Source organism: Haliotis rufescens, unplaced genomic scaffold (assembly GCF_023055435.1).
Source record: "Haliotis rufescens isolate VD_foot unplaced genomic scaffold, xgHalRufe1.0.p SCAF_39, whole genome shotgun sequence".
Classification (NCBI taxonomy): domain Eukaryota; kingdom Metazoa; phylum Mollusca; class Gastropoda; order Lepetellida; family Haliotidae; genus Haliotis; species Haliotis rufescens.
Genome location: NW_025964101.1, coordinates 1,809,817 through 1,828,566, shown reverse-complemented (window position 1 = coordinate 1,828,566; position 18,750 = coordinate 1,809,817). Strand labels below are relative to the sequence as shown.

Below are 18,750 nucleotides of genomic sequence, written 5' to 3'. Positions count from 1 at the left end.
CGTACATGCCCAGGCCCATCCAAGATGGCAATTCTCTGCTCTGGGTTAATACTTAGTCAAGTTTGGTTTGTGTTTGTTTGTTTGTTGTTTAACGCCTCACTCAGCAATATTCCAGCTATATGACGACAGTCTGCAAATAATCGAGTCTGGACAAGATAATCGAGTGAGCATCGATCAACGCAATTGGGATACGATGACATGCATCAACAAAGTCAGCGAGCCTGACCACCCGATCCCGTTAGTCGCCTCTTATACGAAAGGCAAAGTCGTATTTTAGAAGCATGGGTTACTAAAAAAACAATTCTAACCCGGATCGTTCACGAGATTTCTTATGAATATGGAAAGGGTTTTGTCACAAGACGCTAAAAACGAAGATTTAGTATTCCGAAGCCAGGTCCCAGTGCTTGTCCAAATTCAGCAGCCATTTTGCCAATCTAAGTCCCTCTTATTACCCATCGGATGCATGCTGCGACAGGTTACATGCCATTAATGCACCGGGATCGTAGTGTACCTCAGACAAACAACAAGCCCTTGGTATGTTTTCTTTAAATATTTCTAAACGAATGTTACTATTTTCTTTTCTCTTTGTTATATTCCATTTGGTAACAGCTAAGGTTTTGTCAAAGGTGTTTAGCGAAAAAACGCATCGTGTGTGGGAAGTGACACTGCTAGATCTAGCCATAAATCCATCTTGCGTCTCTGGACTGTTTCAGAAAAAAATAATTTCTTATACACTTGTAATAAATGAGATTAGAACCATTTCTTTAAAAAAGTAAATTTGTTTTACTTTTGTGTGTTCTCAGTTTTTATGCACAACCGAATACAGTTTTATATCAATTTTGTATTTTTATAAAAAAAATGAAGATTTAGGAGATAAACACATACATGTCATTGTGATGTACAGAGTGTAATTGATTGTCACTGTTGCTGGTTTTTATGATACCGAATCTTGCTTTTATGGAACAATATCCAACTCCCCGTGACATGCCTCGGCGCAATGCCCTGCCATGACCTGGTTGATGTCATCATTCCTCGTTATAACGCTTACGGCCGCCTCCGTGCTGTGATTGTAGTTGTCCTGCCTTGTGCTCGGTATTAAGGGGATACAACAAGGATTGGTCGGCTCGGAGGCACTGTACTGTGTTTGAGTGGGACACGTTAAATGCGGCATGGTATCTGATCAGTGGGATATAGCACTATAAACCCCGCATTCGAATAAGTACCAACTGCCACACACACACAACACACACACACACACACCTTATACACCCACCATATACACGCACATCCCGTACACACAAACCACGTGCACTACACACCGAATACACCAAGTGCACTACACATACCACGTGCACCACAACCACCCACAATTTACACGCACACTACAAACACTCACACCACGTGCACTACACATCACATACACACACACCACACACATCACAAACACACACACCACGTGCACTACACATACCGCGTGCACCACAACCACCCACAATTTACACGCACACCAAAAACACACACACCGCGTGAACTACACATCACATACACACACCACAAACACACACACCACGTGCACTACACACACAACGTGCACAACACACACAACGTGCACCCCCCCCACACACACACACACATCACGTGCACTACACACACACACACACACAACGTGTACACCACGTGTACAACACACAACGTGCACCACATACACACATCACGTGCACTACACATACCATACATACACCAAGTGCATCACACGCACGCACGCACGCACGCACGCACGCACGCACGCACACACACACACACACCTGAAGTTTAAGCCCATTTCACTTTACCCGTGGTACTTACAAACGTTCATAAGAAATGGGCAAAAATGGCATTTTCAATTGCTGCAAGTGAGTGAGTGAGTATGGTTTTACGCCGCTTTTAGCAATATTCCAGCAATATCACGCGGGGGACACCAGAAATGGGCTTCACACATTGTACCCATGTCGGGAATCGAACCCGGGTCTTCGGCGTGACGAGCGCACGCTTTAACCACTAGGCTACCCGACCGCCCCTCAATTGCTGCAAGAGAAAAAATATGTGAGCACAGTTGAGACAGAGGACTTATTGGTGTTGGAGGTGTCGCAAATGTATAGACTACCGACCGTGGGGACTTCACATCAAGATATAAGCAGTCGATTCTGGTCATCTGAACAATCACTGTTTTATGTCATGCAGGCGTTGAAGAAATCAGCTTATTATGTAATCAGAACGTCTTCGCTTAAATTGCACGCAAATAAAACCGAAGTTTCAACAACTTGGGTTATTCCTAGTATGAAGGCGACGTTTTCATTTTAAGCCAACAGTTTCCGGATATTCAAACGGTTTTCATCGGAAGTGAACATTGAGTAAGGGTCCCATATCGAAAGTACGAGATTTTGCAAAAAGATGCTCCCCTCTGCCGAATTTATAATCTTGATTTGGAATATAAATTCAGAGTTCACTTCACAAACTAGTACATGAATATGTATTTGGAAGTAAGTGATTAAAGAACTGATTAGTTTATAGAATTAAGTATATGTATGATTTGTAACATTGTTTGTTTTGTTTTTGTTTAACGCCGCACTCAGCAATATTTCAGCTATACGACGGCGGTCTGTAAATAATCGAGTCTGGACCAGACAATCCAGTGAATGACATCATGAGGATCGGTCCACGCAATTGGAATACGATGACATGCATCAACCAAGTCAGCGAGCCTGACCACCCAATCCCGTTAGTCGCCTCTTACGACAAACAAAGTCCCTCTTACGGTAAGCATGGGTTGCCGCAGACCTATTCTACCCCGGATCTTCACGGGTCGTGATTTGTAACAAATTGGAGATGTGGAAATGCGGACGTTGTCACGCTTCTTTAAGGGTCTGATCCATGACCCCCGGTTGCGCCACGTTGTCACGCTTCTTTAAGGGTCTGATCCATTGCCCCTGGTTGCGCCACGTTGTCACGCTCCTTTAAGGGTCTGATCCATTGCCCCCGGTTGCGCCACGTTGTCACGCTACTTTAAGGGTCTGATCAGTTGCCCCCGGTTGCGCCACGTTGTCACGCTTCTTTAAGGGTCTGATCCATTGCCCCCGGTTGCGCCACGTTGTCACGCTACTTTAAGGGTCTGATCCATTGCCCCCGGTTGCGCCATGTTGACAGCTGATAACAAACGGAAGCGGGGATACAATAACGCCACCAAGGTATTTTACACAACTTGCATGTAAAGGCAATGTTCTCCATTAGTGTAGGCTTACTTGTGGCGCATGGCCGCATGAATCACGTAACTGACATATACAAGGCGATATTGACATGTGAAATGAACCTCACAGGTTGCTAATTTCTCTGATATTCATTTCAACCACGCATTGATTTTGTGATGGGGCGATTGAAGACACGGCCGCCAATAATCGCTGCCATCAGACGTGCTCAGTGAACCGGATGTTTGTGTAGGTCACGTGATCGATACCGGAAATGTCAAACACAGAAGAATGACCACGGCGTTTAGTATATAGGGCAATGTAGAAAGGCACTTTGATGAACTATTCTTTCATGATAAACGTATCTTAACCACAGTTAGTCTTCTTCCTCCTATGTTTTCATAACAATTTTCGTGAAAAATATAGTATACACTTTAAAATTGTAATTGACCAAAACATTAGAAACGTTATCAAAACGTTACTGGCTGAAAACAGTCACCGAAACACCGCAAACTTACGATCCAAAATACAACTATGATGCACATATTAAATACATCACCATCGAATAACCTTTTCTGGAATTACGAAAACTCGAACTGTTTTTTCATTCTTTCGACGACTTCGATTTAACGAGACCCTTCTGTACTTTTAATCTGGAATTTGGCGGTCAACACATCTCAACATGTTTAATTCTTACTGGAGGATGGGTTGGACATGCGGAAGGGTATGTGTGAGCTGGGGGTGAAGGGGTGATGGTGGAGATTACATACTTATTTTAAACGGGTTATAATATTTATCCCAGCACAGCTGCACTGAAAGCATCGTGTCATCGCTTTTATATTCTTTCGGTATATACTTTCATATACTTCATATATATGATATTAACATCTCCTTTATGGATTCAAATGTCACTAATCAACTTGATTTGAAATAATTAGACCATTTCGTTTAAAATCGTCATTCTGCTTTCGATACTGTTACGATTCCTTACTTTTAAAACATTGATACACAGATAAAAGTTCTGATCAGATGCGGGGGTACGGGTGGCCCAGTTGTCACCACAACACATATTAACTTCATCTCTGGGACACTGAATGTGAGAACACCACTTCTTGCATGCTTCTTTGCATGTTTCTTGCATGCTTCTTTGCATGTTTCTTGCATGCTTCTTTGCATGTTTCTTGCATGCTTCTTTGCATGCTTCTTGCATGCTTCTTTGCATGTTTCTTGTATGCTTCATTGCATGCTTCTTTGCATGTTTCTTTGCATGCTTCTTGCATGCGTCTTTGCATGTTTCTTGCATGCTTCTTTGCATGCTTCTTTGCATGTTTCTTTGCATGTTTCTTTGCATGCTTCTTGCATGCTTCTTTGCATGTTTCTTGCATGCTTCTTTGCATGCTTCTTTGCATGTTTCTTGCATGCTTCTTTGCATGTTTCTTTGCATGTTTCTTTGCATGCTTCTTGCATGCTTCTTTGCATGTTTCTTGCATGCTAATTGTTCGCACCCAAGGCACAACTACCTATAGTTGCAATGACTCGTGGACACAAGCACGGATACAGATTGTTGGAGGGGCGATGGGTAGCCAGGTGGTCAAAGCGTTCGCTCGTCGAACCGAAGACCTGGGTTCGATTCCCCACATGGGTACATTGTGTGAAGCCAATTACTTGTGTCACCTGTCGTGATATAGCTGGAATATTGCTACAAGCGGCGTAAAACCATACTCACTCACTCACTCATAAATTGTTGGAAATGGAACGAGGCATTTTATGTTAGGTGAGTGCAAATAATATGCATTTTGCGTTTCGTACTTTTTTTGGAACAAAATATGATTGGATGCTCAAAGTTTTTGAAATTCGTATACACTTTGTCTACCTGCTCCTGCGCCGCTAAGGCTTTGGCGTTGTGATCATTACCGCTGATGTCGTTCAGATCCCCAGTAGAGTTATTCCCCTTTGGGACACAAACAGATCGCCAATTGATGTTGACGTTGTTAATGTTCTGAGTATTCCATGTTTACTCTATCCTGTACAAAGACTAAACCAACGTCCGACAGAATACATGGCAGTGATCTTAGATAGTTGAAGCGTGCGGTAGGTCCATATTCCATAGTCAGACAAGGCACTCAGTGCACAAGTATATTCTTGACATTGCACAACAGGCTGTGTTGGTGGTTATATCCGGAGTCTTGCCTGATAGTTGGAAGCACTAAATAAGATGATAAAACCATTCCCTGAAAAGCATTCTCCTGTTTATGACTTACCTTCGTGTTGGCTACGACAAGCCAGTCGTGGTTTAGAGAGTTACTGTAATAAAGTGGCATCATTTATATTGCTGCATCAGCACTTTTATAGCTATGCACGGATATTGTCTCATGTCAAAAAGATTAAACTCACAAAGGCGACACAACTTTCCATAATAATAAGAATTTTAAATCCTTTGAGTGAGGCACGAACAAATAAAAGTGAGTGAATATAGTTTAACGCCGCTTTTAGCAATATTCTAGCAATATCACGAGGGACAGACACTTTGACGAGCGAACACTGGTCCACTAGGCTGCCAACCGCCCAAAACAAATTGCATCCTCGTTCTTGGTTGCCTCCATAACAAAGCGGACGTACGATTTATGTTTTGTTAAATTGACAAACGTGACTTCCGAGTGCCTCCACACAATATGTGTATGGACGTTTGGTTCCATGCTTTATTTGACCAAGTCTTATCCCAGAACCCAGATGGGTGTGGGCGTAGTCTTGTAGTTGGACGTCGGCGTGGGTGTGGTCCTGGAGTTGGGCGTGGGCATGGGTAAGGTCTTGGAGTTGGGCGCGGGCGTGGGCATGGGCGTGATATGGGCATGATCGTAGTCATGGACCATGGACGTGGGAAAATGGCGTTACTAAAATGTATAATCATGTCCCCACCTATATTGAATGCCCATATTTTCTTTACCATCTTTAAGGAAATAAACTTGCCTAATATGTGTGTCACAGTTTGCACACATATTATTGATATTTGAACCATAGTGCGTCTTTAGCGATTTCAAGAAAACGGTAGGTTCGTGATTCTACCCTTCCCCGGCTCCCGACGTCGAGGTGAGTCCAACTGAGCTTGTTGTGGAGGTTGATGGAGCCCGTACACACCAACAGCATCTTTCGCCTCAGTGGTGTGTGTGTGTGTGTGTGTGTGTGTGTGTGTGTGTGTGTGTGTGTGTGTGTGTGTGTGTGTGTGTGTGTGTGTGTGTGTGTGTGTGTGTTACCGAGGATCCACCAATCACCTTTTGAAAATGACATGTTAAAGTGAACTTTCGTATTAGTGAAAAACATAAAGCAACACCGAAACATGAAAAGCCCAGGAAAAAAACCTTCGATACCAGGAGGCAAAGTTCATTTAACGACTTCATAATGTATCAGCGACCAATATGGCGCCACGTGACGAGCGATAAAGAGGAAGTTGATTAGTTTAAATCTAAACTTAATTATCTCGCGACTACGCTTCGAAACATATTTTGACAAATTCTCGATTACAAATTTGAAACCTGAACAAAAGAACATTCTGGAATGGCTAATAGATGGTCTAGATTGTATGGATTTAGTCGTTAAACCCGTAACTATCGTTCGGAGTTAAAGTTTTCGAAGTTGCATGATTAGAAATCACATTCCGACTGTCACTTTCATAATCTTGTAAGCGATGCTCTGATTGGTTTGATGAAAGGTCGTTCTGACGTGACCCGTAATGGGATGTCCTCAGATCTTTGTTTAGCGGTAGCAAGAACTGAGGTCCGATTTTAATGAAATTGGTGCGTCTATCAACCAATGAGTTTGTTTCAGATGAAGACAGCATGCTGCCTCTACACTGCTGCATGGGCATGTGTGTGTCTCCTGTCTCCTGGACCGGGTAAGTCGCACTGCAATGGACGACTATATCACGGGCATTTTACCTGTTTAACACAATTCAGCATTTATCGAGGCAAGGGAGTTGGCTGACAAGAGAAGTCCAGTTTCCACCCTTGCCGAACCAGGCTGGAATTTTCAGGCTCGATCGTAGCGCCTCCAGTAGCCTTTCCGCGATTTTGATTGGACTATGCAAAGACTCATTAGTCCAGGCAAAATGTAATTCCGGAATTCCAGTCTAGTTTTGCAAGGGCTTGTGTGTCCCTTGCCTCGGGAAGATGCATTTCAGTCACTATTGCAATTGGTAATATCACAACATGTATTGCGATATCGGTTTTCCTATTCCCTATGAAATCAGGTCAAAGGTCAATTGTGAATTAAATGACTAGGAATGACTTGCCAGCCGAGGAACCGTTACTAGCAGGTTTGGTGTAGTGTGAATACCTCAACCTGGAAATGATGCAGATTCAACGCTGGATAGGGCGTCCGTATAGTATACTGTGTCTCAGTGGGGTATTTATGTTAAACTGCGGCATGGTATCTCACTATAAAATCGGCATCAGTCCGGAACAGTACAAGCACACACACGCACACGCACCCACACGTGCCTGTACGTCGCTATATAAGTGCAAAAATCTTGGACGCGACGTTAAAACCCATTTCACCTCACCTTTCATCCCACCCAATCATAGTATCGATATACTTCGGCATGGTATCTCTGCCAGGTAGCACAATAAAACTGGATAAAAAACCTTACACTGACGCGCGCGCGCACGAAAGCACGCACACACGCTCATACATATACGTGCAGGCATGTCGCTATTTCATGCAATAACCTTGAACGCAAAGTTAAACCTTATTTCACTTCATCTTAATGTAATCGCACATTCTGATTGATTTGTCGTATTTTCGCACATAACATTCATCGATAGGGGGACAAGTTTTCTGGCAGGTTACTGAAAGGGGCAAGTGGTGACGAATGATGGATGCTTATTTTCAAGTGTTGACGCTGCCGACCTCCCGCACGCTGTTTCTGCTGTACTCCAGCCCACGGTCGTGGAATGACGCCAATACGGTGTGTAAGATCAACGGACAGTCTCTACTGATGGAGACAGACTACGTCACGTGGATGATTATCGCTCAGTTCAAGACCGACCCAGAATGGAAGGCAATTCTGTGAGTATTAAACAAAACCTGAAATTTGAAGAACAACATTTATCAACTTCGGAAACATGTGTCTGTATCATATTAAACCATTGAGTAAATTTTGCTGAACGCCACAGTCAGTAATATACCATTTCATTATATACTTCATTGCAGTGAATAGAACACTTAAAATGACGGAACTATTGTCTTACAAGAGTTGTCTCCCCTTCATAGGTGTCGAGCCTGTACACCAACTGGTGACTTTCTTTTTACGTTAGTTCCACATTGATAAGGCAACTTTATGGCAGATGGTAATTTATGAAGTTAATATCACCTCTTGTCGTTTGTCATTCTCTTGAAAACGTTCCATTATAAACTGTAAATTTCTCATTTTACTAGCCAATCGAGACGATTTGTTTCGCAAAGTGCCATTTTTGTTATTTAACTAGCGTGAATTCTTTCGCTTCCAACAGCGGTCTCGTAGATTTCAAAGACTATTTTTCATTGAAGTTGATTTTGTATATAAATTGACGTCCAAAAGAAACTTTACCAACTGAAAGTATAAATTTCAGACAAAGTATAATTTTTTTCCGATGAAGTCTATCTAAAACACATAACCCAAATATAACAATAATGTATGCAGAAAATGTTAATCGGCTGTAACATGTTTGCGAGATAACACGCGAAAAAGTGAAAAACACGTGCACCACGGACAACTGCAAATGCACGTGCGGGTAAGGGTATAAAACGATTGCAGCGGCAAGTCAGACATCCACAGTGATAAAAAACACAAAAGAATTGCCACGACTCACAGTCGAACAATGTGAACGAGCCTTGAGTATGGTACAGATGGGAGCCACCAACGCCCATATTGCACGAACCTTCGGTTGCTCCCGTGTTGCCATTACCAACTTGATGCAACGTTACAGACAGACAGGGCGGACCGCTGACGGGCCAAGAACAGGCAGACCCAGGGTGACCTAGCCAAATGATGACCGGTACTTGCGTACCTTGCACCTCCGAAATCGCTTCCTGACAGTGACGTCATCGGCGACATATGCATTAGGTCACAGGGTTAGTCGACAGACAGTGGCCAGGAGACTCAGGACTCTTGGAATCAGGGCTTTTAGACCATACAGAGGACAGCTATTTACAGCGCAACATCGTCGTCTGCGATTGAGATCGGCCCGGACTGTACGACGTTGGCAACGCCGTGACTGGCAGAGGGTTGTCTTCACTGACGAAAATCGATTCTGTATGTTTAGGGCTGATGGAAGACAACGTGTTTACCGCCGAAAGGGTGAACGAACGGCGGCGTGTTGCGTGCAGGAGGTCGTACCATATGATGGAGGGAGTGTCATGGTGTGGGGAGGGATCTGTGGGCAGGACAGGACACCGCTGGTCATCGTTGACGGAAACTTGACAGCTCACCGTTACATGGATAACATTCTTCGTCCAGTTGTCCTACCATTCTCCAATAGCAGCCACGTGGTGTCATTTATCAGCATGACAACGCTAGAGCCCATACAGCCAGGATTGTCACTAACTTCCTCGCAGCCAACAACGTCAACGTCCTGCCGTGGCCTGCACGCTCACCCGACATGTCCCCCATAGAACACCTCTGGGACTGGATGAATCGTCGTGTTCGATAACGACCACACTCTCCAGCCAACCGGCAAGAACTGATCTTGGCTCTCCAAGAAGAATGGCGTCAAATCCTACGTGACCTCATCAGACGACTGACTTTTTCTGTGCGTCGAAGAGTTTTTGCGTGTATTGAGGCATTTGGTGGTCACACACGCTACTAATGACTTGTAATTGAACGTGAGCGATTGTTTATGTACTCTGCCTTTTGTCCATGATTCTGAAAGCTCGAGTTTTGTACCACACCCAACTTTTGGGGGCTCTGACGTCATTCTCGGTCGCGGTATGATTGTCATTTTCAGTGTTGATTATGTTGATATATTGATCTTCTCAATACACTTTACTTCATGTATGTATGTTTTGTTGTTTTTGAGCAAGAGTGATTTCAAACTCTGGTAAAGTTTCTTTTGGACGTCAGTTTATATTCATATCCAAATGTATACTCTGCAAAAACAACAACCTCAAAACAACAACGCAAAAGTGATCTAGATGTATATTTTATACATCATATCAATAATAAACAGATGGTAATCGATTGTTCAAAATTGTCACACATCATTGTCATTGACCCAGAATCCATATGGTACATATAGAACTGTAGATTTTCAAGGTGAAGGTCATTTGTGCTTAATATCTTGTATGGCCATCTGACTGGCATCGTTGTCCCATAGAAGCAATCATATCCCAGACTGTGGATAGTCGTTGTTCACCCAGTCTTCCTGCATTGCTTGTGCCAACAGTCGGAGGCACTGTGGTTGCTGCTAACGTCCTGGCAGTCGTTGATCCAGGGCATCCGATAAATGTTCGATTGGGTTTAAATCTGAAGACCTGGAGTGCCATGGTAGGACATGGATGTTGTGATGCCTGAATGTCGTTCGCTTTGTTCCTTAACGGGAAGGACGTATGGAAGAAGAATCTCATCCGTGTACTGTTGTGACGTTACACTCCCTGGAACTTGCACCAGGTCTGTTCTACCAGTGTAGGAGATGGCGGCCCACATCACCACGCTACCACCTCCAAATCTGTCCACTTCATGTCTGCAGCTTCGTGCATACCGTTCCCCCGCGACGCCTGTAAACACGTCGTCTGCCATCCGCACGGCGAAGCATTAAACGTGACTCATCACTAAACCAAACTAGTCTCCATCGCATTGACTTCGCAGCCGAAGATACAGGTCCGTCACAATGACTCCTCGAACTGGTCGTCTGGCGAGAACATTCAGCGGCTCACTGACAGGGCTGATATCGTACGCAATCCTGGTATTGTTGAGGTGGCCGTGGTGGTTCTTTCACGTAAATGACGCCGCCGTATGAAACCACCCTGTGCTCTAGCAGTGATACGTGGTGGACCGGAACGGGGAAGGTCACGTGTTGTTCAGTGTTTCTGATAACGGTTCTTGGTGCTTGGTGCTATGTTGAAAATCCTGGTCACGACCGAAGATGATTCGCCTGTATGCAGTCGGCCGATGTTTTTTGCGAATTTCCCATCTTTTCCACAAATTTCTGCAGCATCTCATTTTTCCCCACACAAATCCATCCCAATCCATGGAGAAATGTCGAATGCATTTTTGGTATTATTTTTGTATGGATATCGGTAACACTACTATTCTTGCGTTTCTTTATTTGCAGAGTATATAATAAAGATTTTTATTGACCTCAAATATTTTTTGTTACTTTTCTTTGTATTTTTCAAGATTTTTCAAACAGAACTTTCAAAACTACTTTTTATGTCACAATTACAATGGATGGTGAAACGTCCTTGTTTGTTAGGTAGGGAGAATTTATGTTTCAAGGTTTTGCATTCGTAATGAAATAATCATACTTTCTGGTAGACAACTACATAAGAGGTATATGATAGATAGGATGTTCCATGTGTCTCGTGGAAATATCATGTTCTCTTATCTCGTGACGGGGGAAGGGAGATATTTCACTCGACTCATGGAATATCCGCTATATATCATCGCGGCCTGTAAGTAATAGAGTCTGGACCGGAAGACACCCGTGAAGATCCGGGGTCTTCAGCAACCCATTCTTGCCATAAAAGGCGACTATGCTTGTCGTAAGAGGCGACTAACGGGATTGGGTTGTCAGGCTCGCTGACTTTGTTGATGCATGTCATCGAATCCCAATTATGTAGATCGGTGCTCATGATGACAATCACTGGATTGTCTGGTCCAGTCTCGATTATTTACAGACCGCCGTCATATAGCTGGAATATTGCCGAGTGCGGCAATAAAGTTAATCAATAAACAAACAAACGAACCAGCATAGCAGGGACCTCTCACCCGGAGTCCCTACAGGGGTTAATGCAATCACTCGTCACGCTGAGGTCCCAGGTTCGACTCCCTTGATAGCCATAGTTTTTTGTGTCCAAAACCTTACTGCTGCTGGATTACTGGTACAAGTGGCATAAAACTTTACTCACTCATTCATTTACGTCTTCTCGAATATATCTCCCTGTCCCCATAGGGACATTTAATGAAATTTAATTAAATAGTCTGTAAGGACTACGCTGTTTCAATACCAACCACATCACGACATGGAACACCAAAGTCGGGTTAAACAGATTGTCCCAACCCGTGAAGATCCGGGTTAGAATTGGTCTTCAGCAACCCGTGCTTGTCATAAAGAGGCGATTATGCTTGTCGTCAGAGGCGACTTACGGGATCGGGTGGTCATGCTCGCTGACTTGATCGAGGATCATGATATCCATCACTGGATTGTCTGGTTCAGACTCGATTTTTTTCAGTCCGCCTTCAAAATAGCTGGAATATTGCTGTGTAAGGAGTTAAACAACAAACAAACAGATTGTCCCCATTTGGGGAATCGAACCTTGGCCTTCCGCGTGACGATATGGGCGAACAATGCGCTTCAATCGCGATATGTTCAATCCCGGTGCTCTTCCCTTGGGCGTTGCACCGAGTAAATACATCCTCTCTCTTAATCCACAGTGCCTATCAAGATAATTGGATCGGCTTACACCGGCATTACAACGACATCTCGGCCCCATTTGTATGGCACGACTGTTCTGACACAGCCTCGTTTTCAAACTGGAACACACCAATACCGGAAGTGGACGGTCTGTGTGTGTCGTCGTCATGGAGATCAGGCAAATGGCGATCAACAGCCTGTGACCATAAACTACCGTTTATTTGCGGAGGCAGCGCCGGTGAGCACTTAGAAAGACCCTCTTCTTATGAGCAATCTCTCCCGAGTGAAGCTGACCCGTGAAGATTCCGAGGTAGAATAGGTCTTCAGTAACCCATGCTTGCCGTAAAAGGTGACTTTGCTTGTCGTAAAAGGCGACTAACGGGATCGGGTGGTCAGGCTCACTGACTTGGTTTATGTATGTCATCGATCCCAATTGCGTGGATCGATACTCATGATATTAATCACTGGATTGTCTGGGCCAGACTCGATTATTTACAGGCCGCCGTCATATAGCTGGAATATTGCTGAGTGCGGCGTTAAACAACCACCAACCAACCAACCAACCCGAGTGAAGCTCGACCAATATTATACAACACGATTAATTCATTGTGTCCGTGGCTACCACCATCATTTCAACTAATACGTATTTTACACAGATTCCTCATGTATTCACGATAACACGTAACTTACTCTTAACGTGAACTACTTAGCAGGGAGGTCAAATGATCGTAAATGTATACGTTCATGGCTTTAACAAAAATATACCAAATATCGTCTTTTGAAAAGGTATTGCGCGACCAAACATTTTTTTCAGACACCTGTTAACTGAGCCCTCGACCGAGTCACTTGTTGAGTAACCTTGTCTAAATCTAACTCACTTAATTTGAACTTTGTCATAGTTTCCGCCCATGTGAAGTGCAAAATTTGGGGACATTCCTACCTTAACCTTCCCACCATACTGAGACATTGATGCTCGACGGAGGTGAGGTGAGGTGAGGTGAGGCGAGGCGAGGCGAGGTGTGGTGAGGTGAGGTGAAATGGGTTTAACGTCGCGTCCAAGATTATTGCAGATTATTTTATAGTGCTAGCCCACTGAGATACCATGACGCAGTTAGCATAAATACCCCACCCACCCACAGTATACTGGTTCCGAGCCGACCAGTCCTTGTTTTAGCCCCTTAAAGCCGAGCACCAGACAGAGTAACAACAAGTACAAGCTTTAAACGTCTTTTGGTATGACGCGACCGGGATCGAACCCCGGACCTTCCGCTCTCCGGGCTAATATATGAGTCTACTTTACACTAATATATGAGTCTACTTTACACTAATATATGAGTCTACTTTACACTAATAAATGAGTCTACTTTACACTAATATATGAGTCTACTTTACACTAATCTATGAGTCTAATTTACCTCTAATATATGAGTCTAATTTACCACTAATATAGGAGTCTAATTTACCACTAATATAGGAGTCTAATTTACCACTAACATAGGAGTCTAATTTACCTCTAATATAGGAGTCTAATTTACCACTTATATATGAGTCTCATTTACCACTAATATAGGAGTCTAATTTACCACTAATATAGGAGTCTAATTTACCTCCAATATAGCAGTCTTATTTGCCACTAATATAGGAGTCTAATTTGCTACTGATATATGAGTCTACTTTGCACTAATATAGGAGTCTAATTTACCACTAATATAGGAGTCTAATTTACCTCTAATATATGAGTCTAATTTACACTAATATTTGAGTCTAATTTACCTCTAATATAGCAGTCTTATTTGCCACTAATATAGGAGTCTAATTTACCACTGATATATGAGTCTACTTTACACTCATATATGAGTCTACTTTACACTAATATATGAGTCTAATTACCTCTAATATAGGAGTCTAATTTACCACTGATATATGAGTCTACTTTACACTAACATATGACGTTACTTAACAGGTGCTTGTTTATTTGACATCTGGCGGGGAGTGAAGTACCCGGATTCAATGATGGCCACCCGACAGGTGAACCGCGCAACCGCATCCCAGTGCCAGGCCCAGTGCAGAAAGATGGAGATCGGCAGTCTGGAGTGTTGGGCACTCACATACTATTACACAAACAACTCATGCTTATTACATTTTCAACTCGAACCTCTGTTGGACGTGGGTGTATTGACCCTTGAGAAGGACAATGAAGCGGAACTGCACGTCAAGAATTGCTTTAAAGGTATTGAATTTAAATCGTCAGCGTTGGAGGAAACTTAGTACCTGTGTCGGGAATCGAACCCGGGTCTTCGGCTCGACGTGCGAACGCTTTAACCACTAGGCTACCCAACCGTCCCCGTATTACAGATATAACTATCTGTACCTGTTGTTATATCAATATCGCCGTTATATAGCTGGAATATTGCTGAGTGCGGCGTTCAACAACAAACAAACCCATTTTATATCAATCTTATCTCAACCCGTTGGGGGGCGGTCGGATAGTCTAATGGTTAAAGCGTTCGCTCTTCACGCCGAAGACCCGGGTTCGATTCCCGACATTTGTACAATGTCTGAAGCCAATTTCTTGGGTCCACCGCCGTGATATTGCTGGAATATTGCTACAAGCGGCATAAAACCATACTCACTCACTCACTCACTCTAAACCTGTTGATACACCGATTTTATCTGAACCTGGTGTCACATCAATCTTATCTGAACCTGGTATTACGTCAATCTTATCTGAACCTGGTGTTACGTCAGTCTAATTTGAACCTGTTGTTACACCAATCATATCTGAACCTGTTGTTACATCAATCTCATCTGAACCTGTTGTTACAGCAATCTTATCTGAACCTTTTGTTTCACCAATCTTATCTGAACCTGTTACGTCAACCTTATCTGAACCTGTTGTTTCGTCAATCTTATCTGAACCTGTTGTTTCGTCAATCTTATCTTAACCTGGTGTCACACCAATCCATATCTGAATATCCTTAATTTGCTCAGCCGAATTGTCTCCTGAAGGTATCATATCCTGAATCCAGAATTAGCCCTGATTGTTATCTTTAGTTTGTCAGCGGACACACTGTGACATGCCTAGAGGTAGGGTCAAAGCGGCCTTAAACCCACTCACTCACTCATTCTTTTTGAATCAGGTCCACCGTGTGGGCCACAGTGGTGTCGTGATAATGGCGCTGTCTACATTTTCATTGTTTTGTCCTTACGTGAGTGAGTGAGTGAGTTGGAATTAACGTCGCTTTGAACAGTATTTCAGTTATATCACGGCGTGTCAACTTAATGTGGGAGGAAAATCCGAAGTGATGCAGATATCAGACCTTACCACTTCGGTGAAACCCACGAGCACGGGTATTGTGCTGACAAACATAAAAAAAAAACAATCGGGGCGAACCGAGATTCGAACCAACACTTTTAGGTTTCTGGCATGTCAAAGGGATGCAACTCTGCACAGCAGTTTACGGCGCCTTTTACCTCCTGACCACCCATGTCCCCGTGTTGACTTACTGTTGTTTTTTTCTCTTTGAAGCATTTGTCAACCAACATCCAACTCCGTCAACCTACATCTCGCCGATACCCGATCAAGGTTGTTGGATGGAAAACTTTACTGAAACAAATCATAACCAACCTGTTATCATCCTCGACACACAGGGGACATCACTGGAGTCAGACATTGTCTCTGCCATTTACACATCCTCTTCAAAAGCCATATATTCATCTGATGAGTTAACGCCCAAAATGATAACATCCCAAAATATGCTTTATGAAAATACCAAAACGCGGCCAACACCCATGGTCAGGTCAACGCGGCCCCCATCTCTACTGGATTCACCTGAGAGTGGTCGCAGCGTCCATTTGTCATCAGGCTTAAACGCCAACGGAGACCAGACACAGTCTATTAATTCATTGTCGCCAATGGCATTACAGGCAAGTTTTTCCCCACATTCTACCATAAACATCGCCGCCGATCCTGTTGCCTTTTCATCAGACTTTCCTTCCCATTCAGCTGTTCGAGTCCCCTATGGTTTCATCAACATGGTCACTGAATCCATTGAATCAACACCAAACGGAATTAATTCGTTCATGAGATATGACTTCCCGAGAGACCTGTTACATTTGACGACCACCCTTCAAACTCCAAATGTGGCGTTCACAGAGGAATTTCTTTCAACGTTAATGGAGTCACTCAGTGTATCACCAACGCTGAGTGACAAAACTGGTGTTTTCCATTTGACAAATTACGATAGTGGAACCGAAACAAGCTCGTCGTCTGGGGTTCAAATTGTACCCTTTTCAATCACACTTCAACCCGATCTTTCCTCAATAGAAAAAATGTTGCCCAACTCTATAAATGCCCAGCTATTTCATTCAATCTCTTCTACAATTACCACGGGGGACAATCAGCGGGCAATTGTGGCTAAAGACCCATCAGGTGTCGACATTCGGACCGATTCAGCTCCAAGGGAACATGACGACCTTCAGACTACAACCACCCCCAGAAGTACTTCCGGCGCAAACGGAAGTTCACTCTGTTGGTGCCCTTGTGCATCTTTCTTGCCGGAAGACCTGACGTCTGAAGAAATGGAAATAATTGTACAAGAAATAGTCCGCGAGATAAAAGTCGACAAAAAGAATTTATCTTCGACACAAAGGAAATACATTAGTGTATCTGATGAGCGCCGGTCAGCCCAGAGCATAGGGACAATTGGGGTAGTATTGCTGTGTGCTATATTTGGAGGAATAGCCGCGTGGGACTTTATTACTATCTGTAGAAATGCATGGCGGATGTGTACAGAGGGTAGTAGGCCGCCCATTGAAATGTTACGGAAACAACGGACAGAGCGGATCTTTCAGGAAGCTTTTAGTGTAAGTGGTGAGTCGAAATTGCCAAACAGAAAGAAAATTTTTGATACAAACTAAACCAGATAGTACAATAAAGTTTTGATATCAAGCATCAAGTATACCCAAACTTGGCCATAGTTACCAAATGTAAATATGATAACGGTGATAAAATGGACAGTGTTCTTTCGGCACGCTGATTGACATTTAGGCATATATTGAAATACGTGTTTGCACCCACAGTCTGTGTGAGGAACGTTTGTCCTATTGAACGCTGAGGCCAAGCAGCCTCATTTGTCGCCGCGCGCCTCTGATCAAGGTGTGTGTGCACTCTGGTTTCGTCATGCTCCGTACAGTGGTCGCAGTAATTACATCACGCACTCAGTTTCCACAGACTGCTCGCCTGTTTATTGTGCACTGAGAACAGAAGGAATCTTTTCGCGAAGCTATTCGTCCTGGTAATTTAGAATGTAACGACTTTATTAAGGTCTCTGGGATCCGATTTCGTCTGTTTAACCATCCCGAAGGAGGATACCTTTTTTCATGTTTCCAAATGGCGGTATTTAAACCCGTATGAATAAAGTATTGTCGTCTCTGTCGTCATGTTTGTCAACCATGTTTATTTCAAATACAAATATCCATCTCATTGCAGTCATGTCATGTTTACCTTGAAATGGTGATAGCTGAAGGGCGGAATTATAAGGAATCACCTTCTTATATAAACGGATTGGGTTTAATTTTACATTCAACGACACATGATCTTTTCAATTGAGTTCATGCTCACAAAACGACCATTCCTCCACAACAGATGGGTTTAACAATAACAGTATATTTATTGAAGAAATCCTGTCTATATGCAAATACCCGCTGTAAAAAGCCTTAGGTCTTCTAAAATAATCAAAGATTAATCTCATTACAAGGATAGCAATGTTTGTTTGGTGGGTATCTAAACAAATTATCCCGCGGGAGGGATTTAATCGGGTGCTGTCTATGCGGCGTTAACGACATGTTTGCACTCCCAGACCACGAGGACATTGATGAGCAATGAGCTTTAGCGCTTAGGCATCATTATCTGAAGGGTTACA

General features: G+C 43.4%; 1 protein-coding gene across 1 annotated transcript; it reads left to right on the top strand.

Moving 5' to 3' along the window:
* Positions 1-8,088: 8,088 nt before the first annotated feature.
* LOC124147173 lies at positions 8,089-18,262 on the top strand. The gene is made up of 4 exons (XM_046517787.2): positions 8,089-8,282; positions 12,847-13,064; positions 14,790-15,056; positions 16,356-18,262. The coding sequence occupies exons 1-4, from the start codon at positions 8,089-8,091 to the stop codon at positions 17,744-17,746; spliced, it is 2,070 nt and encodes a 689-aa protein (XP_046373743.2). The 3' UTR covers positions 17,747-18,262.
* Positions 18,263-18,750: the final 488 nt, after the last annotated feature.

Excerpts from the sequence above, each read along its gene's own strand:
- LOC124147173 (XM_046517787.2), top strand. The coding sequence starts at position 8,089 with ATGGATGCTTATTTTCAAGTGTTGACGCTGCCGACCTCCCGCACGCTG. Across the intron at positions 8,283-12,846 it reads CCAGAATGGAAGGCAATTCT|TGCCTATCAAGATAATTGGA; the intron begins GTGAGTATTAAA and ends CTTAATCCACAG. Across the intron at positions 13,065-14,789 it reads TATTTGCGGAGGCAGCGCCG|GTGCTTGTTTATTTGACATC; the intron begins GTGAGCACTTAG and ends GTTACTTAACAG.